Source organism: Megascapheus bottae, chromosome 5 (genome assembly GCF_031878675.1).
Source record: "Megascapheus bottae isolate mThoBot1 chromosome 5, mThoBot2.hap1, whole genome shotgun sequence".
Classification (NCBI taxonomy): Eukaryota; Metazoa; Chordata; class Mammalia; order Rodentia; family Geomyidae; genus Megascapheus; species Megascapheus bottae.
This window is the reverse complement of record NC_143513.1, coordinates 84,276,736-84,302,455: the sequence shown is the minus strand read 5'-3', so window position 1 is coordinate 84,302,455 and position 25,720 is coordinate 84,276,736. Positions and strand designations below refer to the sequence as shown.

At 39.4% G+C, this 25,720-nt stretch overlaps 1 protein-coding gene across 5 annotated transcripts in view; it reads right to left on the bottom strand.

Annotated features, from left to right (window-relative positions):
• Positions 1-25,720, bottom strand: part of Rbm33 (RNA binding motif protein 33) — an 87,236-nt gene that overhangs the window by 45,563 nt on the left and 15,953 nt on the right. For 3 of the 5 annotated variants that reach the window (XM_090333602.1, XM_090333603.1, XM_090333604.1), the window contains exons 4-8: positions 25,366-25,442; positions 22,777-23,089; positions 19,507-19,626; positions 4,908-5,079; positions 164-372 (exon numbers count right to left, since the gene is read on the bottom strand). In XM_090333602.1, coding sequence (XP_090189728.1) covers positions 164-372; positions 4,908-5,079; positions 19,507-19,626; positions 22,777-23,089; positions 25,366-25,442 — 891 coding nt within the window. The remainder of the gene's footprint in view (positions 1-163; positions 373-4,907; positions 5,080-19,506; positions 19,627-22,776; positions 23,090-25,365; positions 25,443-25,720) is intronic. The other 2 variants (XM_090333605.1, XM_090333606.1) reach the window with 1 other exon arrangement.

The following is a 25,720-nucleotide window of genomic DNA, read 5'->3' as shown; positions in this document are numbered from 1 at the left end:
TACTGGATCATTGAAGGCCTTTACTTCTAAGAATGCTATGAAACTCCACTACAGACGGGCACTACCTCCACTGCTCCTCTTGAATGTCAGACTAAGAAGGGGTGAATTTCTGGAATATGCTGTCCATAAATGGAATTTTCAGTTATTGGAAAGAACAGGTTACCAGGACAGGAGGCTGTGTAGGAAGCAGGGCAGGCCTGTGATCTTTCATCCTTCCCCTCTCATTGCTGTCTCTCCTCTGGTCTCCCATTCCACGACCCATTAGAGAGCCACCTCGCCTTCCTCCTCGCCGGGAACCATAGCGTCCTTGTTTATGCTGTCTCTCTCTTTCTTCAAATTCAAGTAAGGCAGCTTTGGCTTCTGCTGAAAGCTCTATTTGAAAAAAAAAAATACATATGTATTAGATAGCTTCAAGTAGCCTATACTAGATTCTTGAGTGCAGGAAACTAATATGTAACAATGAGCCTGGGAAGAAGCAGGTACTTCAGCCACAACTGTGACACCATCCTCGCCATTTACACTCACTGATGGCATCTATTGAGCAAAATCTTTCCTGTGCAACAAGACATAAGTATCACCCATCAATTCTAGAGCATTTTCACACAAGACCACAACAATATGCTTACTGAAACTAAATAGCAGCCAATGTTAGAGTTAATGACTGCCATAGGCAGCTGTGCCTCTAGACTCACTTCTCCAGGCTGATAACACTGGTCATAGCTCTGTCCTCAGATATACATATACATATACATCTACATATACATCTACAGACATAAAGTGCCTGATCATTCTGCCTTAAAATAAAGTGATCAGTGATCCCACTGAAGTCAAATAATTAATTTCCTAAAGAACAAAAAGCTCACTTAATATTATTTTGTCTCAAAATTTTATAATCATATAAAAATTTCATTCTGTAAAAATATTCATTTAAATTCATGCAAAATCACACAAGGAAAAGCTTACTAATGCAAGAGCTGTGGAGCACTGAGCAGCGGTTCATGTCTTTGCCCACACTCAAACACACAAAAAATACAGGCACCTCCAACAGCACACTATTCTACACTCAATGGATACTGCATTAAATGTGTACTTTCTGAAGATGTCACTCAATTGTACTGAAAGCTATGCCATGCCTTCTCAAGTGAAGGATAAATTTTAAGGAGTCTACCTCCTACCTTGCACTCTGTCACCATTTCTAAACTGAACATTCTAAGCTATGCCTCATTTTCTTGAAATTGTTCTATGGTATTCCCCTTCCCCTCAAATGAACTGTGAGCCTATGTGAAAGAAAATTTAATCTGATTTTATTCTAATCTTGACTACATGATTGGTTCACACACACATTTTATGCAGTGAATCAGCAATTATTTTTCTAGTGGTTCTGAATGTCAAGATTAATTTCACTGTCCTCAGTAATAAAATGGTTTCAAATGACACCTTTAATCAGCAAGTAAAAATGCTTTCCTCCAATTGAGACAAGCTGTCATAAAAGGTCACCAAAATATGACAGGATGGAAATTACATTTGTAACTTCAACTGAAATGTTAATTTCCCTTTAAATGTTTTCTCAACTATGTCCAGATTCCAAGTAAAATATAGCACAACATAACAATTTTATACTGCATGCAGACAATGCAGTTGTTGGAAATCAATGAATGATTTAATGGAATTCTCTGTCTGGGAAAAAAAAAATAAAAAACCCAGCAAGTCACAACATGTGATTTTTTTCTATAAGAAACACGGTTAGCTGAACCAAACAAAATTTTAAATCTTGTAATCACAAGAAATCAAAGAATAAAAAAAAAATTAATTGCTGGATTACCAATCTGGTGCTAGGTAAAAATCTTTTTCCACATGGTCTGCCTAAAGTTAAACTAAGGATTACTTCGAACGGACACTGAATAGGTGTTGAAAGCAAGTTATTTTGAATAAAGCAATAAAAACCAATTCAACCTAATACATGTGCATCTTAGCATTAACAGAGAATCTGAACATCTACTTGCAGATGATAAGCAAAAAAGTAATGGAAATAGCCTTGCCCTTCTCGCTCATCCTGCTTTCAAAGACCATCTGAAGTGGACTTCCTAAGAAACAGAACTGACAGCTCTGAACTTCAGGGCTCATACAGCAGGGAGACTGGCCAGTGACATCCCATCTGCAGAGACTGCTACTGACATTTTCATTGAAAATAATACATTCCGAACATATACATGTTCTTGCCACCTGCTCAACTGGGTTCCATGACAGAACTACCACTTACACATAAAGCATCTTTTGCATAATCTAAGGTCATGTACTGTCCTTGGGAAAACTGAGAAAATAGTCATTCAAATCTTTTTTTCTCTTGAGTTGAATTCCCAGAAATCTGTTTAAGGAAAAAACTAACCTTTCCACTTCTAAATGTGGATGAAACTTCCAAATGCAGTACTTTTCTGTTTTGTTTTTTTATTTTATTTTAATGTATAGAGGGGTTACAGTTATATTCGCCAGATAGAAGGTGCATTACTTCTCACACATTGAAACCCTTCTCATGTTTTTGTCCCCATTTCCCTCCCCCCATCTTTTTTTTCCCCTCCTATTTCAAATGAACACCAAATGCAGTACTTCTTATACTATCTGACTATCCTTAATGGTCCTAACTGTCACATATATGAATTTGTGTTTTACCAATCTAGAGCATATCTGCATAAAAGATTTCCCTTCTAGATTTTGAAAATAACTCAGTTCACATGGAAACTTCTTAAGGATCAGATCCTTATTTGATTCATTTTAAAAATAGAATGTTCTCAACATTAACCACTGCTACTGACCCACCAAAAAAGAAAAAAATGTTTCTATTTTTAATGAAAATATTAAAGGATATTATTTGAAAATACATGTTTCCAGGCTCCCTGGTAATAATAACTACTTGTTAAGTGAAAATGAAAGAATGGTGGCTTGAGGTCAGCTTGTGCAGAAAGCTCACAAGAGCCCCCTCTCAATCCATAGCCTGGAGCAGTGACACAGTCCTGTCATCCCAAACAACAGGGGAGGCTGAGACTGTAAGGATCAGATGCTAGGCCAGTCAGGGTAGAAAAGTCCTCAAGACTTTTATCTCCACTGAAGGGAAGCTGGATATGGTAGAACTAGCCTGTGAATAGGAAGCCCAGAATTGGTCCATTCAGGCTCAGGTACACACACCAGCACCTTGAAAATAACCTATGAAACAAATGGGACTGGTTGTTTCTTTCATTGACTCAGAGCTACTATGCCAGTTTAGCCAGTCAGAGGCCCTGAATCACATCACAATACCACCAGAAACAAACAAAAACAATCACAATATAGTATTCTGATAGCAAGGCATTTTAATCTCAGTATGAAAGTAAACAGTTTATAAAGTCAAATAAATGACATTATCTAAGTATAAATCCTGAGACTTTACTTCTATCACTAGAAGATAGTTGTGCAGCTTTCTAGTTACCAATTTCTGTGCCGCATATTCAGTGTGAGGTAGTCTATCTGGGGAGGTAGTGACTGTTCTGTTAAGCTTGAGCTTTGAACTCGGGGCCTGGGTGCTGTCTTTGAACTATTTCGCCCAAGGCTAATGCTCTACAATTCTGAATAACTGTGCCACTTCAGGTTTTCTGGTGGTTAATTGGAGATAAAAGTCTCAGATTTACCTGTCATGTCTGGCTTTGAACCCAGATCCTTAGATCTCAGCCTCCTAAGCAACTAGGATTAAGGTATGAGGCACCACCACCCAGCCAGACTTTCTCATTGATGGAAAATATTTCTGTCCATTAATCCTAGCTTGTGGTTACTGGGAAATGTGTATTTCCAAACACTAAGTTTATTCTAAACTTTTAGTGTTTTGCCTATACTTGAGTCTAGGCAAAAAAAGATACTTGCCATATTACCTGGAAAAAGAACTACACACTACCCAAATGCATTTAAAGCCTCTTCCCTAAAATTTAAAAAAGCAGTATACCCAGGCCCAGAGTTCAAGCCACATGACCAACCCAAAAAAAAAAAAAAAAAAAAAAAAAAAAAAGCAGTATAACATAAAGCTGTCAGCTACTCTGAATATAAAAAAAGATCTGATGCAATTGCTTTAAATAAAAAAGTACATGCTATGTGTCACTGGCTCATACCTATAATGCTGGCTACACACAGGAAGCAAAGACCTGGAAGAATAAGGTTCAATACCACTCCAGGCAGAAAAGTCTGACAGACTACATTTCCAATTAACTAGAATAAAGCCACCCTGGAGGCATGGTTCAAATGGTACAACAAGAATCTGAGGCACTGAGTTCAAGCCTCTGAGCTAACAAAAAGGTAGAGGGTTAACAAGGGAAGGAGACAGGAAGGGAGGGAGGTTCTGAACAGGAAACAAAGCAAAGGTCTCAATAAGAAAGACGTGAAGGAATGAAATAGAAATTATAAACATAGGGCAAGTTGAACATTTCAAAATAAGGACCCTGGTACTACTTGGGTGACAGAAGTAGCTGCAGCAAGACAGTACAGGTCAACAGAGTATAAAAGAGACGGGGGGGGGGGGGGGGGGGGGAGGGGGGAGGGAGAAAGGGAGGGAGGGAGGGTTTTGGAAAATCAGGCCATACAGCCAGAGGGCTGCAGAGGAGAAAGATCCCCCTAGAAATTGTTATATCGTACAAAGTTTTTAAGAATAAAGTTTTGTAAGAAAAAATTTAAAAAGTTTATCGGGACCAACGGGTCAAAGTTTTAATTGATCTCCTAAAGTATGACTACTATCACAGTACTCTTAGACCTCACAACTGCTGAGGGGAGAGCTCAGCTGGGCTCACTTTTCTTCTTAAATGCATGGCTTTAAAGCCACAGTTAAATAAGGCTTAGACCCAAGTTACTATTAGAAAGTCTCAAATGGGATGGAAGACAGGAAAAAACATTACCCAAAGTTTCTGGAATGTTCCTCCTCTCTCTAGTTACATCTGAGAGTCTAATAATTGTTCCTTCTTTTCTTTCTGTCTTAAAACGTAATCGACCAGATTCTTCATCATCATCATCTTCTTCATCTGATTCTTCTTTTATGTCCTTTTGCAGTTCCAGAGTTTCCATACCTCCCTAAATGGCAGATACAAAGCAAACAAGGAGAAAGAATAAGTTATCTTCACCCAAATTTAATATAAAATATGCTCAAATAGTTTTTAAGCTTTAAGATGGAAAGACACTTCAAAATGTCCTAGTATAAGATCATACAGGGCAAGGAGTTTGGCCTAGTGATAGAGTGCTTGCCTAGCCAGCACAAAAGACCCAAGCTTGATTCCTTGGTACCACATACATAGAAAAAGCTGGAAGTGGTGCTATGGCTCAAGTGGTAGGGCACTAGCCTTGAGAAATCCCAAGGACAAGTGCTCAGGCCCTGAGTTCAGTCCCCAGGAGTAGCCAAAAAAAGAAAAGGAAAGAACACAGATCATATGAAATACTAGACTAACTCTAAGAAAACTCAGTATTAAAAATTAATGTTGGAGAATCCACCGTCATGTCAACATACACTGTTCTGTACTTTCCTATTACTTTCACTTCTTAGACATCAATTCCAACTATTCCTATAGGATCTGAGTCCTAATCCAGACCACAGCAAATCAAGTTCAATATATCTTAAACCAAACAGAATTTCCATAGAAGTTAATGCCACAGGCTAGCTCATGTTCAGTAGCATATTCCTTCAGCAGGCACCTTGGCTACAGTGTGATTCTTGGCCCTTACTCTGATCTGCAAAGTCAAGACAGTAGTCCAAACTAGCTGTGCTGCTCTGCCATTGCTCTACCCTTCAAGATCTCCCTTTGGCAACCACCTCCTTCCTTTTTCAGCAGACTTAGTTCTAGAGTTAACCTACGGCTACCTATGTAGTTACTTCTTCACCCTAAAACCAAGTTTCACTACATCAGTATTTGCCATTAAAAATTTCCTCTAACCTCACTCTAACCTAGTTTCTTTACAGACAATTATGGCTGCCAAGCATGAGGAGCCTGTGAACTTCCCTCCAAGTTAATCTCAGATGGAAGATAAGTACAGAATGTGACTCTTTAACCACTTTTCAGATTTTTGTCTTGTCTTCATAGTTGTCGTAGTCTTCTTGTTCTTGTTCTTCCTCTTCCTCCCCCCGCCCCCGCCTCTTCCACCACCCCTTCCTCTTCTTTTGTTGAATTGGGGTTTGAACTCAGAGCTTTGCACTTGAGAGGCTAGAGTTCTACAACTTGAGCCATGCCCCTAATCCTTAACTACTTCATGAATTTAATGAAAACAGAATTTGCCTCTCTAACCTGGTGATTCATAATCCCAAATATCTCTTACTTTTAACAGAAATTTGTAAGAAAATGACTAAAAAATTAAAATTGTAAATTAAAAGAATCCCATGATACAATCATTCTGTATTCTTCCTTTCCTCAATACTGTCAATGTAAAAAGATAAACCACAAGTGAAGTCTCTAGGACAAACACAACAACCTGAAACAGATCCTCAGGAACTCAAATGCTCAAAAAGAGAAAAACATCAATTTTGCTGTAGCCTATACAATTTCATTGTAGTACAGTGTCACCATTCTGCTCTGAGGTTCAATCCGCTGAGGAATGCTGAAGCACCAGCATCTTCACAATCTTGTTGGGAAATACTGATTTCTGTTCCTGGGTCTGTGAAATTAGGAGTGTATGTGGTGGCTGCTGAAGTCACTGTTGAGCCACTGTTGGTGGCACTGTCCTGAGCCATTCTACATGGAGAATGCTACTACCACATACTACAGACAGACAGTGCTGTCTCAGATCACTGTGTACCAGTCACTGGAACCTGTTCAAAGCAGATGTTGACTTGCCCAGTCCCAGGGTGGAACCTAAGATTCTCCATTTCGCACAAGTTCCCTTGGGAAGCCAATGCCCAGGATCATGGATGACACAGAATAGTAAGGTCACAGAGAAAAAAGATCACCACCATCAAAGCGAAGATACTATTACAGTCATCTTGGAAATTCAACTAATTGTGACTGCAGCTCCAAGACTTTACCAACGACTCAAACAGCAGGGACTAGACAGAATTTGTAAAGAGACATGTCCCCTAGAGACTGCATGGCCCTTGGCACCTCAGCTCTACAGTGGCACTTGAGCCAGACTACACCATGAAGACTGTGGCCTTGTGCAAGTCTACTCAGGAAACCGACAAGAAGGTGCTAAAGAGGCTGTGGGGTGCCAGGACATATCAAGCCATAATCTCATCAAGGAACATGTGGTCCTAAAAGTGATCTTGCAGACCAACAGTAGCTACAACATGAACACTATGCTGCTGGCAAGATCAAGATTCCTGTCAAGAGGGATGTTGACTCTTCAATATCCCTACATAGCTGTAAAAAAAAAAGGCTCCCATCATTTGCCACATCTTCACTGTGTAGCAACAAAACATGTGCTTGCCAGACTCTGTAAGTACAAGACTGGGGGCAGTCTTGAGGGGTAGCCTCAAGAGAAGCCCAAATTTGTGGGGAAATGCCTTGTCAGCTTTGGTACCATGGGGGCAGGCGGTTTCTGTTGAGCCAAGGCATTTGGATTTCATTTGCAGGATGAGATAAAACAGTCTCTAGGCATGAGAGGGTCTGCACCCTGCAGAACTTCTATATCAGTGACTGTATCCTTAGATAACAATCTCAAACACAACTACCACCTGCCTCAAATAGATGAGGCAAGAGGAATTGCTGGTGAATTCAGGGGGAAGCCTTAGCCCAGGCCCCTGAAGAGGGCAGAATCTGAGGGACTGACTGCTTTTGTCACACATGAAAGACACTTTATATTTTCTCAGGGTCCACTGAAAGATGCACCCAATTTCATCCATACTCCCCACATGGCCTAGAGTAGCAAACTAACATCATGAGGATGGAGGCAGCTGCTATGGAGACTGCTGAGCAGTCACAGGTCAAATCCCAGAAGAGGAATTGTTTTTTTTAATCACAACAGTTCCTAGATAATAAAATAATAAGCAATCCATAAGAAGCTCACTGGTGCCACCCACATACAGTTATCACAAGTGTAGCTCCAGGAGGATTCCTGGCAGCCACAGAAGCATTGTCCTTGCAGGCATCCCAGGGACTCACACCCTCCCCACAGGACACCTTTCCCAGCTCCAACTCCCAAACAGGTCATAAACACAGAAGCAATCAAAATACCCAATGACAAATTGCAGAGAGTGCTGAGAAGATAAAACTTGGGACCAAGAAAGGTAGAATAGATAACTAAGAAAAAAGGAGTTTGAGTTTTTTTCATTGATCTTGAACATACACATTATTGATATTACAGTGTGAAGGTTAGAAAAGCTAGAAAACTGAAGATATGGTCTACTTATGGAAGCACTAAAAGACTAGGACATGAATTACCAAGCACTCGCTTCTGTTAATGTGTATTAAATGTTCATCTGTGTGTGAAATCACAAAGAGAGCATTCTCTTCCATCCATGTTCTGGGCACAGCAGGTCCTGAGCATCTTGCTCTAGAATGCTGCATCATAAGTTCCAAACATCAAAGGAAAAATTCTGAGCTAGGTGCCAGTGATAATGCCAGTAATCCTAGCGACTAGGAAGCTGAGATCCAAGGATTCCAGTGCAAAGCCAGGCAGTTAAGTCCACCAAAAACACGGAAATACAACTGGGGCTCAAGTGGTAGAACACTAGTCTTGAGCACAAAAGCCCAGATTCAGCAATCAGGCCCCAAGTTCAAGCCCTAGGTCCAGCACAAAAAGAGAAAAATATCTCCACCTTATGTCTCCCTCATATCTGAATTGCTACATATTGAGCAGGAAGATTGGCTGTAAGTTTTCTAATTAGTTCTGCTGAAGCAAAAAAAAATTAATAAAAAAAGGGGGGAAGCTGTTCTTACTCAAAAGTATTTTCTGAGTTTCAGGTTGCTTATTGAGTGCAAAGTCTTGAGATGTATCCATTTATGTCTCAGTAACATTTTACTTTTGTTTTTTTATTTTTTTACCAGTCAGTCCTGAAACTCAGGGCATGGGCACTGTCCTTAGGTTTTTCTCAATACTAGTGCTTTACCACTTGTGCTACAGCACCACTTCTGGCTTTTTTATATGTATGTGGTACTGAGGAAATCAAACCGGGTCTCTGTGCAAGCACTCTACCACTAGGCCAAACTCCTGGCCCAGCCCAAGAAAAAAAAATTTTTTTTTTTTTGGCCAGTCCTTGGCTTGAGCTCAAGGCCTGAGCACTGGACTTGGACTTTCTCAAGGCTAGAGCTCTACCACTTGAGCCTCAGCACCATTTCTGGCTTTTTTCTATGTATGTGGTACCGAGGAATCAAACCTGGGTCTTCGTGCATGCTAGGCAAGCACTCTACCACTAGGCCAAACTCCCAGCCCCCCAAAAAAAATTTTTTATGGTTACTAATCAGACTGTCTATAAACAAACCTACATTTTAAAAACATTGATAAGTTCTTTTCTTCACATGTTATTTTATACAAGAGCACTTCAAAAGTGTTACCAGATGTGGCTGATATTTAACAAATCATACTAGGTTCGTATCAACTATTTACATCTTTCTTCATAGTCTTTTGTAAATCACCACTTTTTTGTTTAAAAAGATGGCCTTTTTTTAAAGTTTTGACACATTAATCCTTTATTTCAGGAATACAGAAGCACTTAGCCTTTTACAAATGTAACTGTTACCCCTCTATACACCACCCAGACAATAAAAGAAATTTTAAAAGAGGCATTTAGCCTTTACTTCTATATGCCCATATCTGCCTTTAGGTTAGGCAACATCCACAGTCAGGAATGGAGCACAGAGAAACAAAGAGAATCATCTTCCTTCCTAAAGGCCTTTCCAATTCTGTCTACTCTTCTTGTTCTTGTCTGCCTTTCGCAGTAGTATCTCCACTCCACAGTTTTGCCTTCCAGGGTTTCAGTTATCTGTGCTCAACTGTGATCTAAAAATACTGAATTTGGAAGATTTGAGAAAGCAGCAGTTTCTTTCTTAGATTGCATGCCTTTCTGAGATGTGTGGCAAACTCTGTTCCATCCTTCTAGAACATGAATCGTTCACTTGTCCACTGTATCCACACTGTATAAGGTACCCATCTGTCAGTCACTTAGTACCTATCTCACTTATCACTTATCATATTGACCAGCATTGTATCATAGCGTTTGTATTGAAGCAACTTTTATTTTACTTAAAAATGGCCTTAGAGTGTAAGGGTGGTATTGCTGGCAATTATAAATACATCAAAGAAAAACACTGAAGTGATTTCCTTGTTTTTGTTTTTAGGGGGTGGAGTTCTTGGGGCTTGAACTCTGGGACTGGGTGGTGCCCCTGAGCTCTTCAGCTCAAGGCTATCTCCCTACCCCTGGGCCTACGCATTATTCCTGTGCTTTTCAGTTCAAGGCTATTAACCTACCCCTTGAGCCACAGCACCACTTCCTGTTTTCTAGTGGTTAATTGGAGATAAAAGTCTCACATTATTTAGTGCCCAGGCTGGCTTTGAACTGTGATCCTCAGGTCGAGCCTTCTGAGTAGCTAGGATTACAGGCCTGTGCCACCACACCCAATAAGTGTTTTCCTTTTTTTGGTGGGGTAGGGGTTCATGGGGCTTGAATTCTGAAAGATGGCCTATTTTGAGCCTTTGCATAATATGATACACTCTTGGTTCTGTGACAAAATTGTAATCTACCCAAAACAGAAAAATAGTAGCTATCAGAAATATGTCTTTTTTTGGTGTCAGTTACTGTTATTGTATTTTTTTCATTATAAAAATAGGCATTTAGTGTTCAACATAGTTTTGAATAAAATTGTTAGAACATGAAATTTAGCAAAATATAAAATAAGTAATACATCACAACCAATTAGGAGTCATATAAACACAAGCTTGATTTAACATTCAAAACTTCTTTTTTCCCCCTTTTTGGAGATACTGGGGTTTGAACTAGGGGCCTCACACTTGCTAGGCTGGCATTCAACCACTTAAGCTGCTATCCCTGTTGTTGTACTGGTTGAGAGATAGACCAGTGAACATTTAGACCATAACCATCCATATCTTGGCCTCCTCAGTAGCTAGGTGTGATTATAGGTATGAGTTTCTGGCACCTGTAAGTGTCAGGGCTTATCCAGGAAAGGACTCCAAACCAATGAAGATGACCCTCCATCTCCTGCCCTAACAACTGAATCTTACATTCCCCATCTTCCCATTATTTTTAAGGGTAGCCCAGAACTGTTTCCAAGTAGGATAGAGGAAAGAAAGTAAAAAGAAAATTTTAAAGAGAAAGGATGCAGTAGCAGACACAACCTTGCCCAAAGGATGAAGATGTACCCACCACCAGTGATGTCATATAGGCATTCTACGGCACGTCAGCTCTGCAGTACTTACTCCCTATGAGCCCTCACTCAGTCTCTTCATGAGAAAGACCAGGACTGCAAGATATTCTACCAGGTACCTGGCTAGCACTTCTTAAGAGTGCTAAGGCCATGAAACACAAGGAAAACACTGAGACGCCCACACCACAGGACACCTGGAACTGGATCACATGACAAAAGAGGAATATTAATGGAAAAACCAGTGACAAGGAAATAGTTATTGTCATAGTTCTTAAGAAGTGAATTTAACCCACAATAGTAAGATAAAGGATAGAGAAAAGGAATATATCAACAAAATCACCCATTTCTGATTTTTAGAAAACTTGAAGCAAATGACAGAGGAAAAATAAAACTTCACCCAATCTGAATACACAACTTCTAGATAGCATACTTAATGATCAATTATTGAACATCTTTCTCTACTATCAAAATCTTCTGCCCGCAATGTTTCTATTGTCCTAAATTACGACAGTACAAGTCAATAAGGCTAAGAAATAATAAAAAAGTTTAAGATTGTAAAGAATTTAAATGGCCCTTTATTAACAGACATCATTGAGATTGGTAATCTCCCTCATTTTATCAAAAGATGCTATCTACTTCAAAACCTCAGCCAGAGAGTAGTAGAAATTAACATATACATCCTATAATTTATATAGAAAAATCAAAGGACCAAGAATAGCCAAAATAATAGAGCAGTATTAGTGTATTTATACTCCAGATGCCAGGATACTGTAATACAGGCATAAATATGAATCAAAGGTACACAAACAAAAACTAGAGAGATTGAAACATAAAGGGTCCATAAGCACAAAGCCAATCAAATAAGAGAGTCTACATTAACAAGTAGTAGTGAAACCATTACATAAGTGTATAGAAACATTATATCTCATACTCTATGTACTTACCAGCTGAAGCAGATCTCATCCTTAACTAAAGTTAGGTAAAAATATAATTTGCAGAATAAATCAGGATGAAATTTTGTATTTTTGGGATAGGGAAAAATTTTTAGGTAATGAAATTACTCTATTTTCATTAAAATTTACTCAGGAGCAAATGAATTTGAGAAAATGAAAACATAATACCCAGACTTACAGTAAGTATTAATACAGCATATTATTAGTTAATAGATTTGATATCCAAAATATACAGACAACTATGTATTTACCACAATGACTATTCCTTAGGACTGAGGAGTGACATCAATAACAAGAACAATGAGGACTCTTCTACACTGGGGGTTGGGGTGGGAGGGTCAAAAAATAAAATCACTTTGAAAAACTTTCTAGTAATTTCTCATAAAATCAAACAGATTCCTTGCCCCAGTGATTCCACCAAAAATATAACCATAAAAAATGAGTAAGTTGAGCACAAGGGGCTCACACCTGTAATCCTAGCTACTCAGAAGGCTGAGATCTGAAGATCACAGTTTAAAGCCGGGACAGCCACCACTGTCCATGGGACTCTTATCTCCAATTAACCACCAGAAAACCAGAAGTAATGCTGCAGCTCAAAGTAGTAGAGCAGTGTTAGCCTTGAGCTGAAGAACTCAAGAGACAGCACCTAGGTTCAGAGTTCAAGTTCCATGAAATAACCCCGACCTCTCCCAAAAAAAGAAAAAGAAGAAGAAAGATGAGTAATATCACAGTAACAGAAAATATTACAAAGACCCTAAATATCTAATATCAGGAAAATGTATTAATAAGGTATGTTCATTAGTGGAATAAACTGATAGATGAAATTATCTGAATTTCAGAAACACGTTTAACAAGATGTGAGAAACATGTGACTTCGTTCATATGAAATTCTAGATGGTGAGGTGGGATTCTGGCCTAATGGCAGAGTGCTTACTTGCCTAACATACACGAAAACCAAGGCTTGATTCCGAGGTACCACATATATAGAAAAAGCCAGAAGTAGTGATGTGGCTCAAGTGGTAGGGCTCTAGCCTTGATAAAGCCCAAGGACAGTGCTCAGGTCCTGAGTTCAGTCCCCAGAACAGGCAAAAAAAAAAAAAAAAAAAATTCTAGATGGTAACCTAAATATATGAAGGCACAAAAATTTACTGTGCTCCAAAGATAAAAACAATCGATTTCTAGTACCACAATTTTAAAGTATTTTAAATGGTTATGTAAAATGATTTTTAATTTTTTCTCATTATACATGTCAAAACTGTTTAAATTAGCAAGGCTAATTTTACATATGTGTATATATATACACATATATACATATACACTATAAAACAGCACAACTGGCATTAATGTGGCTATATAATTAGGATAATCTTTCCTTTTTTTCCATTTTTTTATTGTAATCAGTAAAAGGGTTACATGATATTTGCCAGATAGAAGGTGCATTAATTCACGTACATTGATACCCTTTCACATGTCTTGGTACCCATTTCCCTCCCCCCCCACACACCCTAGGATAATCTTTATAGTTAGATTTTTTTCCACTTTGTTTCAAAGATAGAGGTGTCTTTATATTAGCCAAGCAAACATATTGCATAAACCAAACCATCTAAAATAGGTTTTTCAATTAAAATTAATTCATTGTTTTTGGCTCAAATTCAGATTCAAGCATAGACAAACAGTTCCTAGACTAAAATCAAATAACAAAACAAAGGATTCTTCCCTCTCTCTTAGTTAAGACAGAACAAGGCATTGCTGCTACCTGTAACAGAGCACAAAAACAATATAGTTACTCAATATTGCAGACATCTAATTTAAGAGATCGAGCCAGGCAGATGTGCTGGTGACTCACACCTGTGAACCTAGCTATGCAATACAGCTAAGAAGGACCAGAATTCAAAGCCAACCTGGGCAGGGGAGCCCAAGAGACTGTATCTCAAAAACAACCAGAGGGACGGGGAGTTTGGCATATGGTAGAGTGCCTGCCTAGCATGCACGAAGACCCAGGTTTGATTCCTCAGTACCACATACATAAAAAAAGCTGGAAGTGGTGCTGTAGCACAAGTGGTAGAGCTCTAGCCTTGAGAAAAGTCCAAGGACAGTGCTCAGGCCCTGAGTTCAAGCCCCACAACTGGCAAAAAATTAAAAATAAAAAACCAGAGGGGAGAAAAAAAACAGGCCAGTAGGCTTGGCTAAAGTGGTGGAGTGCCAACCTAGCAAACAGCCTTGAGTTCAAACTCCAATACTAAAGAAAGGAAGCAAGAGAAAAAAAGCCGAAGAACTAGGAAAATATCAAAAAGCAGTAACATGTGGCTATTCAGGGTGGGTGCTGGTGGCTCAAGCCCATAATCCTAGCTGAGATCTGAGGATCATGGTTTGAAGCAAGCCAGAGAGGTAAGTACATGAGAATCTACAAGTAACACCAAAAAGCCAGAGCAGGGCTGTGGCTCAAGTGGCAGAGCAAAATAGTTAAGGGATAGCAATGAGGCCATGAATTTAAGCTCTAGGACCAGCACCAAAAAAAAACAAAAAAAAAAAACCTTGAAAAGTATATAATTTATTCAGACTTCTTAATACTATGACTCAATTGTGCTGCAAAACCAAAGCCTATTAATACACTTAAACAGTAAGCAATGTCTATTTTTAGTATCTAAAATCCACTAAATCGTTTAGACTAACAATGCAATGATTCCTACTTGAAGAAAATAAGCCCAAATTACCTGTTGATGAAGAAAAAGACTAGTACATCATATACCTACAACAAGACCATTAAACATGTTACCCACAATGAGCATTACAGAAATTCTTCAGAAAAATCTGAAACATACACAAGCCAAATTGAAACTAATAACCAAGGGTAAAAAAATTAAGTATATGAATAACATTTAAAATTACTTTTATTTACTAAACTTTAAATCATGAGGCAAACATTTTTTAAAGCAAGTAATGTATCCCTTAGCAAATAATAAAAAAACATGAAACAGGGGGCCAAGAGTTTGGCCTAGCGGTAGAGTGTTTGCCTAGCATGCACGAAGACCCAGGTTTGATTCCTCAGTACCACATAAACAGAAAAAAGCCAGAAGTGGTGCTGTGGCTCGGGTGGTAGAGCTCTACCCTGAGAAAGCCCAAGGACAGTGTTTAGATCCTAAGCTCAAGACCCAGGACTGGGAAAAAAAAAACAACAACAAAAAACATGAAACAGGGCTGGCCTAGTGGTAGAGTGCTGGCCTAGCATGCTCAATGCCCTAGGTTCGATTCCTTGGTACCACATACACAGAAAAAGCCAGAAGTGGTGCTGTGGCTCAAGGGACAGCACTCGCCTTGAACAAAACTGCTCAAGGAGGAGCCAGGAGTTTGGTCTAGTGGTAGAGTGCTTGTCTGGCATGCACAAAGACCCGGGTTCAATTCCTTGGACCACATACATAGAAAACTCCGTAAGTGGTGCTGTGGCTCAAGTGCTAGAGCTCTAGCCTTGGAAAGTCCAAGGGTAGTACTTCAGCTCTGAGTTCAAGCCCCAGGACTGGGTTCAAAATATGAAACAGCCAGGCATGGTAACTCACACCTGTCATCCTAGCTACTGAGGAGGCTGAGATCTGAGCATCAAGGTTCAAAGCCAGCCCGGGCACTAAAGTCCGTGAGACTCTTCAATTAACCACCAGAAAACTGGAAGTGGTGCTGTGGCTCAAGGGGTATGGCAGTAGCCTTGAGTTGAAGAGCTCAAAGACAATGCCTAGGCCCCCAGTTCAAGTTCCGCAAGGGGGCGGGGAAGAAAACAAAACAAAACAAAAAATCAAACATTAGATTTGTATACCATACTTTCAGCAATTTTGACTGCCTACTGAATCCTCAGGAAATTCCATGTAAGAGTTCAACCCAGGCAGTCTCTAATTACCTTGCAAATAAAAGCATCAAATTATGGAACTATCCTTATTTTCCCATTTCTTCATAATTTAGCAGAAACATCTATTTTATTTATATAAATTACTTTTTCTTTGCAAAAAAAGTCTTTACTAACAGACACTGCTTAACTTACTTTCTTTCCCAAACAAAAAACTGTAAGTCAGAAAATCCTATATAGTCATCAGACTAATCCTACATCTACTGAACTTTCGTCTTTATCTAGATTTTGGCTTGTAGGGGATGGGATAGATTTACACATACAAACATTTTGCTGTAATTTTTATTTCTTCATTTGCTTATTCTTTTGAATTACTTCCTCACATTCTCTGCCCTTCTTTCTATAGCATGTTATGCAAATACACTAAATGTACAATGTACTGAATATTCTTATATTCTGACTAAATAGCTTTAAGTACTAAAATATTCATCCTCAGGCATGTATGCAAGTCCTTCTCCATATCTGTCATTTGTCGAACTCTGATTACAGTGTTTAAGTCCATTTAGGATCAAATCACATTTTCCCCATATGGCTTGGAAACTCCTAACTCCAAAAATCTAAGCTATCAGACATTAACCTATTTTCCCTCAGTACCAAAGCTCCCAATTTCAGTTGAACGTGCCATCACCTTGCTAGAGCGCTCATCTCTACTTGCCCATTAACAGGAAGTGCCATGACTGAGGTTTAATTACTGAGGTCTATGAGTGATAGGTGAGAACCCTAAACCATTTCAGTCCCAAAGGGTGACCTTGGATCCTTTCCAGTCTCCCTGCAATCCACCAACAGGCACAAAGCCTGGAGCCTACTATATAAATCCGAGGAACCAGACTTGCTACCTACCTGATTAATGCTGAGGCCAATAGCAAATCCTAAATGCCTTCAGGCATTTTTTGACACTACTTTTAGATTTAAAAAACTAGTATTTGGTTGTTGTTTTTGTTTTGTTTTGTTTTTTTGGGGGGGGGAGGTAGGGTCTTGTAGATAAGCCTAATGGCTTAATGATTAAAAATGCTTTCTCTCCTGCATGGTGCAGTGACTCACGCCTGTAATCCTAGCTACTTGGGAGGCTGAGATCTGAGGATCTGGATTCAAACCCAGCCTGGGCAGGCACTAAAGAATGGCACTAAAGAATGTGAGATTCTTATCTCCAATTAACCAATAGAAAATGGGAAGTGGTGCTGTGGCTCAAGGGGTAGGGCAGTAGCCTTGAGCTGAAGAGTTCAGGGACAGAACCCAGGACCAGAGTTCAAATCCCATGACCAACCACCCCCCCCAAAAAAAAAGAAATGCTTTCTCCCAATACATCGAGACTGGGGGAAGGATGACTATAGATATGTACATGAAGGTTAACACCGAAATTTCTCATCTGAGATTCCATATTGCTTTAAAAAGAAATCCCACTTTACCCCCCAAAAAAGAATCATTTTCAACCTATCTGAAGATTATTATGCCTATTACCACATTATGCTTTCACTTAGAAAAAAAAAATTTTTGTCTGTTTACTAATGTTCCTTCCTTTCCTCCCCTGGAGGTATGCCTGTCAGTTCCTTCAGTCTTTTCTCCCCTTTCCCTTTTCCCACTTGCAGAAAGCACTGAACACTGGAAGACAAGTAGCCATTTGTGTTTTTAATAGTTTAATAAATGTATTTCCAAAACTAAAGTTCAAGTTATCTAGATGTACAAGCCACAGGCTGTCACTTCTAGGAGGCACCAGGCAATGTAACATACTTTACAACCCAAAGTTTATGGACATCATCTTCAAGTATAAAAGAACAGGAAGGGCAATAAAGATTTCTTTAAAACAAAAACTTTCAAATAGCACAAACTAATAATAATTTTAGAAAAGCGCACAAAATTAATGGGCATCAAAGTCCTTGGGCTTCCTCCGGGAATACATCCTACCTGTTAGGTGCCTTGCTTTCACAATATAATTTTCTTTCTCTGACATCTTTCACCTAGTCACTCCTTACAGGGTTTGACCAGGCTGGTCTGACCTTTGTGCTACCAAAGTAAGCAGGGTACCAGGCCTGCTTGTACCTGCCTTTTTGAGCTTTCTCCTTTAGCTCTGTTGTGGTTCCTTGGATAAACGCATATTTTTCTACAAAGGGAGACTCTGGGTAGAGAGTCCCTTGTACTATTAGTTTTTTCTAAGTTTTCTCAAGTTGTTTCAAATAGCATCAACTGTAGCTCTAAGAGGGAAGACGGAATACATCCAGGAGCCAATTCTGTTTGTACCAGCACATGTGCTTCTGGTGGATTAGGAAAAAGAGCCCACATTAAGCCTGTAAGTATCAGCCTTGGTGATATCCTGAGACCAGGAAAACTACACTAAGGAAAATTTTTGAGAAGTAAATACTAATAAGGACATCTTCTTAAGAACACCAACAAGAAGTCGGATGCTGGAAGCTCAAGCCTATAATCCCAGCTACCCAGGGGGTTAGGATCTGAGCACTATAGCTCAAAGCCAGCCAGGCAGGAAAGTCCTTGAGACTTTTCATCTCCAGTTAAACAAGGAAAAAGCTGGAGGTGGAGCTGTAGTTCAAGTGGGTCAGTACTTAAGTCCAGAACATAAAAGGTCGGAACAGTGCCCAGGTCCTTTGTTCAAGCCCCAGGACACAGAGAGACAGACAAACGGATGGATGGATGGATGGATGGATGGATGGATGGATGGATGGATGGATATACACAACACACACCTTACACAAGGCTGAGCAATGGCACTGTAGCCTAAGAGTTTAGCCACAAAGGTCCATTCTCAATGAGAATAGCACTGGACAATCCAAAGCCCTAACCTCTTAGAAGACTGTCACTTCTTCCATATTATGGGGAAGGGGGGAGGGAAGGAGGAAGAGGACCTGGCCCACCCCTCACAGGATCCTGGGTAACAGAACCTCTGTCTGTACATCCCATGAATGAATAATGTCTTTCCCCTCCCCCCCACCATCAGACAAGAAGGTGTGCCTGGAGGGTAGGAGAATCTAGCTTCCTTCAAGCAGGCCTCTTCCTAAGATAGATCCCAGACACAGGGAATATTTTTAAAATTACTTTTTGAATAATGGTTCCAATTAACTAATACTAATTAAAAATTATTACAATACTGCTTTCTAAGCACTTTTACATTGTTGAAACACATAACCCTAAATAAATGTATAATACTAATACTCAAACTTTCCTGAAACCATGGCATACCAGAACTCATTCCTCTGGGGGTCTAGAAAGCTTGAGTATGTTACTATACTGACAGTTCAAGGAAAGAGTTCACCTTTTCCCTGAGGCTCTAAAGATGCTGGTTTTACACCTGAAAGGGGGAGGAGGGGAAACACCCAGGAAACTTTAGAAGTTTAACAAATACCTCGTGGGTCTCAGGAGCAACCTGGGAATCAGTAATCTCATCTAAGTCATCTTCAGCCGCACAGTCTTCCTGTGCTCGCAGCCCTTGGTGCCCACCATAAGCCTGCAAGTATTCTTCATCCTAACAGCCATTAAAGAGAAGAAATGGTTTCTCACCAAGCTTTTGAGTGTTTTTTAAGCACTTTTCATCTCATGACTCACCTGGCATTATCTTAGTTACCTGACTGAGCACAAAGCAGGGATCACCTCCTTTGCTTTCATGCAAACAAGTATAATGGTATCATGATGGCCTAGTTGCCTGCCACAGTTTGCAACAGGGTTCTGTTTCAGGCCCAAGTGTCCTGTTAATAGCTCTTTCTCATATACACCCCAGGAAAAGCAGCCTTGGCAAACCTGAGCGAGTGCTCTGCTGAGGAGCTTGGCAGCAGAAGGGGCTGAAATCATGCCCACTCTCACCAATCTTACAGTAAGAGACCCCAAAACTGTGAACAATCTCACTCAACATGGTGCTCTCTGAAAATCTCAGATTGTATTAGCTTCTCCATCAAGCCCTCCCTTGAGCAAAGAGCTGACTCTACATTTTGCATGAAATGCTAGGGGCAAATCAGCCGGCCCTTTTGGGCTCATGGAAGGAAGCAGGCAAGCTGACTGGAGATTACCACTGCTAAAGAAAGCAGGGTTGCTCCTATATTATGAGCAAATTCAGAGCTGATCCTATTTAGCAAAGGTAGGCTTCCCCAGAGGCTTCATGCTAAAATTGTACAGTAAAATGGTTATAAAGCAGAAGCAGCCAATCCTAAAAAAATGTGCCACCTTCAGACTCTCACAACCTCCCACGTAGTATATATGACAGTCTTGTCCATACCCCCAAGAAAGCAGCTATGTCCAAGTGAGGAAACTATATCCATTTCCAAATTGCCTCTCAAGGTGATCTGACCATACTCTGTTCTACTTCTAGAAGAAACACATCCCAGGAAAAAGAACCAACACCATTACTCTAGAATCACCATTAGCAGAACAACTAGATCAGATTTTGATTCAGATCAAAATTCCAGCCACTATACAATGGCAGATAGGCTAAACCCTTAACTCTCACTGGTATAAAAAGAACCTGTTACCCCAAAATTGTATATCTGAAAGTGTTTTTACAAAACAATGAATGCTTTGAATCTCAATTTGTTTATTTTTCCAAGTCCTAAATACACTGATTTCACTACAATATTCATAATCAACAAATAACTTTTACCATTTTATTGATGACCAAGCAATATATAGCCCTTTCTGCAACAAGAATACAAATTTTGAAATGAAATCACTATCTCAAGTACAGTATCAGCAAAATTCAGAGTTAAAGTTACTTTGGCACATAAACAAACACACTCATGGAGCCACCATTTCAGAATTTAAATCTGGCTTTAGAGACCAGGTTAACAAATCTAATTACAACAAGGAGCCAGATAAATAAACCATGTAATAAGCCCCATACCACAAGGGCCCAGTCTACTCATTTGTTTCTTAGTCTAAGGACAAATAAATATTCTACAAATCAGACAGCCTTAAAAAAAAAACATGAGAGAGGCCTGCAACTGTCCAGCAAGAATGGAGTATTCCAGTTTAATTCCTCTACAACACAATCTTCAGACACCACCCCAGTGAGGAATGATATGATGGTGAATGATGGTCCTAGCTGCCACACAAGACTTGCTCACAGAACAACCTTCAGATACAGAGATCTCACAGTCCAAGATGACCACATTCCAAGGTGACAACCTCTATGAAAACATTGGGACACTTTCAGAACTCCTAAGTACAATTTTACTCTTTGTAATTCTGACAAAAATAATGCATTTTAATGTGGAAGAATTCTATGAAAATGTTTTAATCACCAAATTTGATTACTTCTGACATCTGAATCTCACACCACATACACTGGACAATTAAGACTGAATTTTATTACAACCCTTAGGCAGAACATAGAAGAAATTTCTCTTTACAACTCAGGAATGCCAAGTAAGAAATGCTCGATCAAGCACTACCCTCAAAGTCATCTGTCCAAGTAAATTCTAACTTCATGAGCAGTTTCACATGTTTTATGGTTCAGCAGTAAAAATATGCTGCACAACTGAATTTAAAATGGGAAAGAACCCAGCACTGATCTTATAGACCAATTCATAAGGTCTTGACATAATTTTTATAAATCGTTTTATTACATCATTTTGAGGCTACAGGATGAAACATCCCCATAATGCCTTTCCATGACTCTATTAACCAAACCAATAACACCTTTTCTAAAGGACTGGCATTCAGAAAGAAAGCAAACTTCTAAGACACATAAGCACAATCATGACTGGAACTCAATATACTCAGGTTTCGTGTAGTTAAACAGACTTAAAGTATGCATGTATACATAAAAATAACCACCCTCAGTAGACTGTGAGCATCGTTTTCAAATGATAACACACCCTGAGAATGAGGCCCCAGCCAAGAACTACTCTCCCAGGTGCTCCAAAGGCTCCCAGCTCCACTGGGCCTCAGTGGGAACCTGGTGCTCCGAAAACCCAAGGGCTCTACACAAGTGCTGAGGTCACTTCCCTCCTATAGCAATGTCATTATGAGCTTAAACTGAAAAAGCAAATCTCTTTAGAGAAATCACTGTGACACATGAGCAAACTTACAGTACTGCCTTTGTCTTTCCAGATGGTCCAACTTTAAGAAAATCTTTCTGAAATAAAATCAGCACAATCTTTGCTTGCTGATTAGAGATAAGAAATTATATGTGACATTTTCTATAACATCCAATCTCTTTATTCAAGTTTGGACAGTTCTCAGTTACAAAAAAAGATGAATGAACAGGACATCAATCACTCTGGAATATTAGCACCTTAAAGATGTCTTTAGCAGGTCAATAATCTTTTCACCTTAGAAGGACTTTATCAGATCTTGTCTAAAGCCTGGATAAAGCCCTGCATTAAGTACTTCTAACAATTGACAGAGCATCTCCACCACACAAAGCTGTTTTCTTCCTTAGGGTACAATCCTCAAGGTCACAATTCTTTGCAGCCTTCCAGAATGACAAAAGAGCATTACCTCTGGCCAAACAAGCTGTCAACACAAACTTTGTCATAGCTCAGATAAAGAAACTGGCAGACAGTGATAATAAGGTCTAATTTCTCTTCCTCCCAAGGGAGGTAAAACAGATTTCAAATCTGTCTAGAAACCTAAGAGCAGGAAGCCATGTTATCTTTGGCCACACAAAGGAGAAAAGACTCACTGTAAATTCATCTAAAGGTTCATTGATTTCGATGTCCAGCACTTCATCATTGTACAGCTGCTCCTCCTCTGGCTCTTCCCCATATTCTATTTGGTCTTCTGTTAATTCTGTACCATGGCCTTCGTACTGTCCTTCCTCTGTGTATTCCTGAGTATACAATTCTCGTCCGTCAGGTTTGTGGTAGGCTACTTCATCCTCTCCTTGTTCATACTCAGACTCCTGTTCTCCAGATTGGTCGTTTGTGTTGTCAGACAGCTCAAACGATGTAACCATGCCAGAGGTGGCATTGAGACTAATTGTGACACCTTGAGCACTAAAGAGAATGAGAATACAAACAAGGAAAACCACTGTGAGCAGAGCTCAAAACTTGATCAAGACATAAATGAGTTCTTACAAAGATTAAACTACACCAACCAAGTTATTCAAGTAACTGCTAAATGCACTCTTATTTAACAAGAAGTAAATGACAGCCCCTTTTGTGCCACACTGCAGTAGTAACAAACCTCCCACGCAGACAGCACCTCCACCTGGCAGCCGTAGACTGACCAAAACAACCAAGTCAACCACAGGAAGAAACATGTTTACTATTTATCTATTAATCATATCCTTAAAGGACCAACAGTAAAGAAATGCATATTTCAAATGCAAGATTGTACAAATTTGTGTTGGGACATATTAAGTATCCCACTCTGACACAAAACTTAATATACCACATAGACTTCAAGCCACTGTGTTGTCAAGACCAACCTAACTCAAGACATAACAAAAATGTCAAAGAACACAATTGAGAAATTTATTGAACTGGTAGAAAAATCTTGAAGTAACTTTTTACCTATAAAAGGTAAGCTTACAAGCCGAGGGCAGTGGCTCACATCTGTATCCTAGCTACTCAGAATGCTGAGATCTGAGGATCATGGTTCAAAGCCAGCCAGGGCACCAAAGTCTGTGAGATTCTTATTTCCAATTAACCACCAGAAAACCAGAAATGGTACTATGGCTCCAGGGGTAGGGTGGTAGCTTTGAGATAAAGAGCTCAGGGACAGCACCCAGGCCCAGACGTCAAGCCCCATGACCACCACCAAAAACAACAACAAGACCGGGAGTTTGGCCTAGTGGTTAAAATGCTTGCCTAGCATGCATGAAGACCCGGGTTCGATACCTCGGTACCACATACATAGAAAAAAGCCGGAAGTGGTGCTGAGGCTCAAGTGGTAGAGCTCTAGCCTTGAGAAAGTCCAAGGACAGTGCTCAGGCCCTGAGCTCAAGCCCAGGACTGGCAAAAAAAAAAAAAAAAACAAAAAAAAACAGCTTAGAATATCTGCTACAAACTTACAACTCAATAAAACATGGCAATTTGCTAGTTATATCAAGAAGCATGTATTCAGTTTTCCAATGTTTCCTCACACAGCTGAAAACCATTTTGAGCCAGGTACAGTGGCTTATACCTATAATCCCAACTACTTGGGAGACAGAGACAGGAAGATCATGCCAAAATAGCAAAGAACAAGCTTGAAGCAGTCATGAAGCCTATAATCCCAGGTACACAGGGAGGTGTAGATAAGAAAAGAGGTCTGCTGCCTACTTGGACAAAAAAAGTGGAAGAAATTCTCTGAAAATAAAAAGCAAAAAGGGCTGAGGGAACGACTGGAACTTGTAGAGTATCTGCCTAACAAGTATAAAACTCTGAGTTCAAACCCCAGTACCACAAAGAAATAAAAATAAAAAATAAATCCCACTTACCAGTGAATTACCAAGTAGATTTCTCTACAATAATAACTCAGTGAAGAAATATGTATTAATAATGAGAGTAAATAAGTAAGAGTAAAAGGCAGTATTATCCAACTGCAGCTACTTAGGTAAATCTGAGGTAAGTGCCCTACCACCAAAGAAAGAAATTATTTTTCTTTTTAATTGTAAAGGTGATGTACAGAGGGATTAGTTACACAGGTCAAGTAATGGGTACATTTCTTTTTGAACAATGTCACCTCTTCCCCGTTTTCTCCAAATTTTTTCCCAAACCCTCTCCCCCTCAAGCTACACAGTTCATTTTCAAGTGTCTAGTGACTATCACTGCTGAATCATTTCACATTTTTTCCACTATGTCTGTGCATCCCCTTACCTGCTCCCAAACAGATTAACTTACATATAAGACAAAAAGTACAGAAATCAAGAACAGCAACAAAAGGGGGAAAAACAGAAATCACAAGAAATAAAATGAAAAATCCTATTGTTTCTGTGTCTTGGAGTTCATTTTGATTAAAATCATTTTATATGATCACATGCACATAGCTATTAAGCTGTGATCCTCTTCTAACAATATCCTCCTTTGGTCTCACTGTGTGAATTTAAACAACGAAATATATCAGGTACTGAGCTTTCATGACCTGCATCAAACAGAAAATGATTTTCAACTTGTCATTTATTTTTGGAAAAATCCATATGGGCTTCAGAATATACTAATATCCATTAAAAATATAATTACTCATCAAAGACAATATCACATTATTCAATTAAACTCTATTATAATTATAAGTGGTTCCAATCAATTTAGTTAAATAAAGAACATCTTAACGAGTTAATATTGAGTACCTGAAATTTTCCTCGTCTTCATTATCACTCTGTAAAAGATCATCATTCAGCTCTTCATCTGACAAATCCGACTGATTCTAATTAAAATAAGAAATCTAATTAATGAGTGTCACTTCTATGAAAAGAAAAACTTGTTACAAAAGGGAACGATTACACTCAATGTGTCTAATTCATACTATGAAAACCCTTGCCACCCAGGTCTCCTCCGTTTGGTACCAGCACAGACAATGAGAAGGTCCTACCAACAGCCTCCTCACTACCTCTCTCTTGGCTAATTTTCAGAAGCCACAAGCAAAGCAAAGAAGCAGCAAATACAACCATCCAATGTAGCCTAACCTTAACACAAAAGGAAGAA